This window comes from Hordeum vulgare, chromosome 3H, assembly GCF_904849725.1.
Source record: "Hordeum vulgare subsp. vulgare chromosome 3H, MorexV3_pseudomolecules_assembly, whole genome shotgun sequence".
Taxonomy (NCBI): domain Eukaryota; kingdom Viridiplantae; phylum Streptophyta; class Magnoliopsida; order Poales; family Poaceae; genus Hordeum; species Hordeum vulgare.
In genome coordinates this window covers 39,860,718-39,868,877 of record NC_058520.1, presented here as the reverse complement: position 1 = coordinate 39,868,877, position 8,160 = coordinate 39,860,718, and the positions used below count along the sequence as shown (strand labels likewise).

At 43.2% G+C, this 8,160-nt stretch overlaps 1 protein-coding gene across 1 annotated transcript; it reads left to right on the top strand.

Annotated features, from left to right (window-relative positions):
- Nucleotides 1–3,902: 3,902 nt before the first annotated feature.
- Nucleotides 3,903–7,303, top strand: LOC123439470 (pyruvate decarboxylase 1-like). Its single transcript, XM_045116180.1, has 6 exons — nt 3,903–4,480; nt 5,058–5,221; nt 5,309–5,959; nt 6,405–6,522; nt 6,629–6,817; nt 6,895–7,303. Exons 1-6 carry the CDS (start codon nt 3,956–3,958, stop codon nt 7,063–7,065), a joined length of 1,818 nt encoding a protein of 605 aa, XP_044972115.1. The 5' UTR covers nt 3,903–3,955; the 3' UTR covers nt 7,066–7,303.
- The last annotated feature ends 857 nt before the right edge of the window (nt 7,304–8,160 follow it).

The window sequence follows — 8,160 nt, the reverse complement described above, 5'->3', positions numbered from 1 at the left end:
AGAAGTCAAATAACCCGAAAAGCATACAAGGCTACTAAAGCATACATATAAAAGGTCAAAATATTATGTTATATTGAAGGAACAATCCGATTACAAAATCATAAATCATCGGTTCATAATAAACACACCATAAAAATTGCATCGGATTGATTTCAAAGTAGATCACTGTATTGAAGATCAAAAAAATATCATGATTTTAAAATATCTGTCAATATTCAATTCAACATATTCTTTTTTTATAAACGTGGCCTAATATTTGTATTTTCATTGATACAAAAGGAGAAAAATAGAAACATGGAACATAAATAGTGATGGAGCCATTGCACCGACCAAATGCACATGACGCCAAGACAATGGTACAGAAACGTTGTGCCGACTCAGTATTACTAATATGCTCAAGAGGATAGGGTCACGTGCATTTATAGGGGTAAGTGTATTGCATGTACGTGAACATGATTGTATCGTGTACAATAAATAAATAAAGGTGCTCTTTTCAACCAAAAGAATTTGAAAGAAATTTTTTGAGTTCCATTTCATAGGAATCTTCCTATAGTGCCGTTGTAGTTAAAATAAATGTATAAATGGATTGCTTTCCTACAATCATTTCAGTGAGATTTGTAGCAAAAGAAAATTTCCATGGTAGATGGGATACAAAGACCTCAAGCCATAGCCAAGAACCTACTATCAAGAATTTGTCAAATAGAAAAGGCTCTAAACATGAGCAAACATATCAATGATAAAAAACATAATGATCAAATTGGACTAGGGCAAACTCTCCCCTCGAGACTTCGTCTCTGAGCCTGTGCATACGGCTCACCCTTCACTTGCTGCTTCGATGGTCAGGGGAGAGGGGGATTCTAGTGATTTCGCTTCGACAGATTCGAGCAATCGCTCAGATCCTGCGTTGCTAGTTTCACTCAGATCCTGCGTTGCTAGTTTCACTCAGCCCAACTCGAATGTGTAGGCGTAGGCCGACCCATTAGCCCCGATCGATATGTTTTATAGCCTAGGGTACGTTGGAGCTGGTTGGGTTTTCTTTCTTTCGTTGTTTAACATTCAAAATCCAAAAAAGTTCAAAGAATCTTTGGTAATTTTAAAAGTGTGAATGAAAAAAGTCCGTGAATACAAAAATTGTTCCAAAATTAGGAAAACAAATCATGAGCTTAAAAATGTTCATGAATTCGTGAATTCAACAAATGTTCGAGAATTCAAAAATATGTTCCTGAGATTAAAAACAAATGTTCACGAATTGTAAAATATAACGGGATTAAAAACAGATTGTGAATTAGAAAGATATTCGTGAATTACACAAATGTTTGTTATTTTTCTTAAATTTTTGTGAATTAAAAAATCATTAATGTATTTTAAAAATGTTGCTATACTATTTTTCACAAATTCTGAACAAACTTGTAAAAACACGAATTTTTAAAAAAATTTATGAACAATTTTTTGGAATCAGGAACAATTTTTAAAATTTTATACACTAAACCCGGACAATTTTTTAAATCCTAAATATAATTTTGAAAAAACAAACAAGTTTGAAAGTTCAAATGATTTTTCAACATTTTGAACATTTTGTGAAAAAATAAAACAGAAAACATAAAATCTAAATTCTAAAAAAATAAAAGGGAGGAAGATAAACAACGAGGAAATAGTAAAAAAATATCCAGATAAAATAGAACGGGAAGAAAAAAGACGGACCAGAAGCTTCCAAAAATCGCTCTGAAATCTTTTGAGTAGTGTGTCCGGCCGCTCGGCTCGTCAATCAAAGACAAAAAACTCGCAAAGAGCAGTGCTCTTTCCAAAAGGAGAAAGGGAACCAGCCCAGAGTGGGCTGGTGCGCCCTCCCCTCTCAGCCCAAGGCGCAAAGAGAGTGGCAGGGGGCAAACCCTAGGCGCAGAGGAGGCCCAAGGCCTACCTAGGGCGCGCCCCTCCTCTCCACCCTTTAGTCACCGCCCTCCCTGCCCCATCTAGGGCTGCCGCACACTTGGCATGGGAACCCTAAGGGTGGGCACCCCCTTCCTCTCCTCCTATATATATCGGGGGTTTTGGGGCTGTTTGATACACATAAATCTCTCTCTCTCTCGGCGCAGCCCTGCTCCTCCTCTTCCGCGGTGCTTGGCGAAGCCCTGCCGGAATACCTCCTAGCTCCACCACCACCACGCCGTCGTGCTGCCGGAGCTCTCCCTCAACCTCTCCCTCCTCCTTGTTGGATCAAGGCGTGGGAGACGTCACCGTGTTGTACGTGTGTTGAACGCGGAGGTGCCGTAGTTGGCACATAGATCGGAATCCACCGCGATCTGAACCGCTGCGAGTACAGCTCCATCAACCGCGTTCATAATAACGCTTCTGCTTAGCAATCTTTAAACGTATGAAGATGCTCTACAACCTCTCTCGTTGCTGCTTTCTCCTTAGATAGATCCTTGTATGGCGTAGGAAATTTTTAAAATTACTACGTTCCCCAACAGAGGGGGGATTCGAGTTATTTTGCTTCGATCACTCACATCATGCGTTGCTAGTTTCACATAGCCACTCAAATGTGAGGCGTGGGCCGACCCATTAGCCCTGATCGATATGTTTTATAGCCTAGGGTACGCTGGAGCTGGTTGGGTTTTCTTCCTTTCGTATTTTAACATTCAAAAACCTAAGAAGTTCAAAAATGTTTAGTAATTTAAAAAGTGTGTGAATTGAAAAAAAGTTCGTGAATACATGTTTTTTCCAAAATTAGGAAAACAAATCATGAGCTTAAGAATGTTCATGAATTCAAAAAATAGTCGTGAATTCAACAAATGTTCGAGAATTAAAACATATGTTCCTGAGATTAAAACAAATGTTTGCGAACTATAAAATATAACCAGATTCAAAAATCAATTTGTGTATTAGAAAGATATTCATGAATTACACAAATGTTCGTGTTTTTTTAAATATTTATGAATTAAAAAATCATTCATGTATTTTGAAAATGTTGCTATACAAATATTTTTCACAAATTAATAACAAAACTTGTAAAATCAAGAATATTTTTTTAAATTTATGAACATTTTTTTGGAATCGGGAACAATTTTGAAAATTTGATACACTAAACCCGGACAATTTTTTAAGTCCTAAATATTATTTTGAGAAACCAAACAAGTTGAAAGTTTCAAATGATTTTTCAAGATTTCAAACATTTTGTGAAATCATAAAAACAGAAAACATACAATCTAAAATTTACAAAAAGTAAAAAGGAGAAAGAAAAACAACAAAGAAATAGTAAAGAAGTCCAAAAAAACCTAGAACGGAGAAAAAAGATGGATCGGAAGCTTTCAAAAATCGCTGTGAAATCTTTCGATCAGTGTGTCCGGCCGCTCGGCTCGTCAATCGAAGACAAAACGCTTACAAAGAGCGGTATAAGGCTCTTTCCAATGCTCCATGTACAAGATGTATAGATGATAAATATACCACATGAATGATAAAATGATATAACAAAATGAGTAAATAGGAAACAGAACATTTTAGTGACCTCAAAAAAATGCCAAATGTGTGAACATGTACAAAACACATGAATAAAGAAAGCTCAATAAATGCATGACATAATCTACTCCCTTCGTTCCTAAATATAAGATTTTGTAGAGATTTTTCTATAAACTAGAGTACACACGGAGGAAAACGAATGAACCAATATATAGTTTATAGTAAAAATTCCTAAAAGATCTTATATTTAAAAACAGATGAAATAGTTGATAAATAATTAAATGAAGAAGCTTAGCTATAAGCAACTGTGCATTGAAGAGAGCTTGTTGAGAATTCGATGAAAGTTGGGCCTTTGGCCTTTTCTTCTCGAGGGAAAAAATGGAGCCACGCGCCACTTGTTCCCTCTCTCAATGCCGCGTGCCCATGCCCGGCGATGTGTCGCCGCTAGCTTCCAACTGTCCGGCGCCTACATCAGCTGCGCCCAACGGCCACCGCGGCCAAGATGAGCCTCCACGCCAACCACCACCAAGCCACCCTCCCTGCCGTCGCCATGGACATCGGCTCGGCGCCTTCCCAGGACGACGCCCCAGCGGCCGCCACGCCGCGGGAGGCCACGCTGGGCCGCCACCTCGCGCGGCGCCTGGCCGAGGTGGGCGCACGGGACGTGTTCGCCGTGCCGGGGGACTTCAACCTCACGCTCCTCGACGAGCTCGAGGCCGAGCAGCCGTCCGGCGGCGGGGTGCGGCTCGTCGGGTGCTGCAACGAGCTCAATGCCGCCTACGCCGCGGACGGCTACGCCCGCGCGCGGGCCGGCGGGGTCGGCGCCTGCGTGGTCACCTTCACTGTCGGAGCGCTCAGCGCCATCAACGCCGTCGCCGGCGCCTTCAGCGAGAACCTCCCCGTCGTCTGCATCTCCGGGGGGCCCAACAGCAACGACTACGGCAGCAACAGGATCCTGCACCACACCATCGGCCTCCCCGATTTCTCGCAGGAGCTCCGATGCTTCCAGAACGTCACCTGCTACCAGGTACGGTACATCGTACATGCCTGTGCTCACTGTACGCGCGCAGCAATGCAGAATATCCGCGGTGTAGAGAAAGATTTCAGATATATTTCTACCCGAGAGCAACTTTGATGTGTGTGTGGACTAGTAGAGGACGAGAGGTTTTAGGCGAATTCATAAATGTTCAGTTTTATTCTCATGTCTTATCTTAATTTCATAAGTTCAAATGCGACTTTGTTATGGATTTTGGCACTGCCTAGATTTTAGGGGGAAGTTTGGTCGGTGGTCTGAATCTGTGGAGTAACTCGTAGATCCCTTTGTGACATGTTCCTTCATGTCCGGTAGTCTGGGGTTTTCGGTTTAGTTGGAATTGTCACATTGTCGCAGCTCTAGCATTTTCGGTAAGCACATTATTCCAGTGTTAAGTCAATCAGTCATTATGTGCATATGTGCATCCCTTATTGAGGACATAACCGGGTTATTTGGAGCTGTTATTATTTTTTTTAAAGGAGGAAAAAGGAACATATCTGAATGAGCACTGTGATGTATTCGTTTTTTGATACGTCATGAGTCATGACCCCTTTTTATACATTGCATGCAGGCAGTGGTGAACAACTTGGATGATGCACATGAACAGATTGACACTGCAATCTCCACTGCACTCAAGGAGAGCAAACCTGTTTACATCAGCATCAGCTGCGACCTCCCGTCGATCCCTCATCCCACCTTTAGCCGCCATCCTGTCCCTTTCTTTCTCTCCCCAAGGCAAGTCGGCATGCTTCCTTTACGCGCATACAAGAATGACGACAATACGATTGGTTTACTAATGTGGATGGATTTTTCATTTGCTAGACTGTCAAACCAGATGAGCCTGGAAGCAGCGGTGGAAGCCGCTGCGGCATTCTTGAACAAATCGGCCAAGCCGGTCCTCGTTGCGGGAGCGAAGATGAGGGTGGCCAAAGCACGCAAAGCCTTCCTAGAGCTTGCCGATGCATGCGGTTATCCGTTCGCGGCGATGCCTTCTGCCAAGGGGCTTGTGCCAGAGCACCACCCCAGGTTCATCGGCACGTACTGGGGTGCTGTGAGCACTCCATTCTGTGCTGAGATTGTGGAGTCGGCTGATGCATACTTGTTTGCCGGCCCGTTATTCAACGACCACAGCTCGGTTGGGTACTCGCTGCTACTCAACAAGGAGAAGGCCATCTTTGTCCAGCCGGACCGAGTGGTGATCGGGAATGGGCCTGCATTTGGGTGTGTTCTGATGAAGGACTTCCTGCGTGCACTTGCTACCCGGCTCAAGAAGAACACGGCCGCGTGCGAGATACATAGTCGGATTTTTGTGCCTCAGGGAGAACCCCGTCCCTCTCAGCCTGAAGAGCCTTTGAGAGTGAATGTGTTCTTCAACCATATTCAGAAAATGTTGTCTGGCAACACAGCTGTTATAGTAGAGACCGGGGACTCATGGTTTAACTGCCAGAAGCTAAAACTACCACAAGGCTGTGGGTAAGCTAGCTCCCCTGAAATTAAATGTTTCAGAGCTCTAACTAACTTGGGCCTATGACTTCTTTTATTGGTTTGAAACTCCCCGCATTGTCTGTTTATCACACCCGTCCTCTTAGTATTTCTGTTTTTTAGGTATAGTTGATGAATACTCGGTAATATGTTTTCTTCTGGTATTCTGCAAACTCATTAATTATTTATCCGGGAAAAAGTGATAAAATGCCCTCATAGTAGTTTGAACTTTGAATGAAATAACCCGTGATGCGTCATCGATTGGTGGGGCAATACTATCAGTGTGCTTCATCCAAGGTTCTTAACATGTTTCAAAATGAACGATAAAAATATAGACTATTTTTTACACTGGTGACAACTCACAAGCCATGCTAATTGTGTCAATAGGTATTCCCTTCGTATTTTTTTTCAATTTAACACCATTTTCTATTGGCAGGTATGAATGTCAGCTGCAATATGGGTCAATTGGCTGGTCGGTTGGGGCTACTCTGGGATATGCGCAGGCTGCTAAGGATAAGCGAGTCATTTCCCTCATTGGAGATGGCAGCTTTCAGGTACAAAAAGGAAATCAGAATCACCAAACGTTCTATCTTACTTTATATTTCAAACTTATCAAAATATGTACTAGCTAACAAATTTTTTCATTGGACTGGTATATAGGTGACGGCACAAGAAGTGTCGACGATGCTCCGGTGGGGACAGAACAACATCATCTTCCTCATAAACAACGGTGGCTACACCATCGAGGTGAAGATCCATGACGGTCCTTACAACATCATCAAGAATTGGAACTACACGGGCTTGGTGGAAGCATTCCATAACGGCGAGGGAAAATGCTATACTGCAAAGGTTGGTGACGCAATTCATTGCAGTGTGTATTTATACGGCATTGCGACGAGATTTCACACCCTTGTCTGTATATATAGGTTCGAACGGAGGAGGAACTGAAGGAGGCAATTGAGGCATCCCTGGGACCTAACAAGGACAGCCTGTGCTTTATAGAGGTAATTGTGCACATGGATGACACTAGTAAGGAGCTTCTTGTGTGGGGAGCTAGGCTTTTCGCCGCAAATAACCGCCCGCCGAATCCTCAGTGAACACACCAGGTCTCTACAAGATGCTCATCCAGCTTAATGAGGTCATGTGAAAGTTCACATGTACCGAACTCTGAATAAATCCTCCATTTGAGTTTCACTGTTGTCGCAAGTGCTCATGGTTACTGTACGTAGGTGTTCTCAGTTCAGGAACTGGTACTTGTGTACCTAAATAAATCTGAAAAAGACGATGATGTGGCCAGCTAAAGAAGCTCTTGGTCTGGGAATCTTTGTTGAGTTATTCCAGCTTACAGAAGTTTCAGACTTGCTGCGCTTTTCAAAAGCGAACGTTAGGCATCATAGGAAGAAGAAGGAAACTGTGCTTCCAGAACCCGAAGAAGATTGAATTGTGTGGTGAAGTAGCAGAGTAATTCATTCAATGGTGCACCTGGCTAGCCAAAAATTTGGTGGAGCTTTTGATTGCCCATGAATTGGCCAACATTAGTTAGAAAAATGAATTAGGACGGCTAAAGAAGCATTGGTATTGCCAACATAAATACTAAATAACTTGTTGACATGTTGGTGCAATCAGGGCGTCCCTACAAGGCTTAGGCAACGATGTTGCAACCTGGCACACCGGACACATGACTTATAAGACTGACATACCACCCTGCAAGGGCTAGTCATCGGTTGTTGCACGGCTCATTCTTGTTGCTGCAAGTTGAGATGCAGCAAGGATTGACCGCCATTGCAATGTGGTGTATTGTTGCTGCAACATCAAGGGTCGACCGTCGTTGTTGTATGTGAGATGTCAAACATTGCAAGGGTCGACCTCGTTGTAGCACGCGACACACATGATGGTTCAATCGATGATACCCCTCTTGTAAGGCGATTTGCGGGGCATTGCAAGGGTCGGTCACTCGTTGCTGCATGACGGGTGCTTGATCTTGCAAGGGTCGACTCCATTGCTGCAAGCGGGAGACACAATGTTGTGGTGGTCGGTGATACTATTGCAAGGCGAGCATAGGACGTGTGAATTGCAAGGGTCGGGTGTCGTTGCTCCAAGGGGTCATTCGTCGCTGCAATAACACGTACCATTGCTACAACATGAGGCACATGACGCTATAAGGGTCGACCATTGTTGTTGTCAGCAAGATG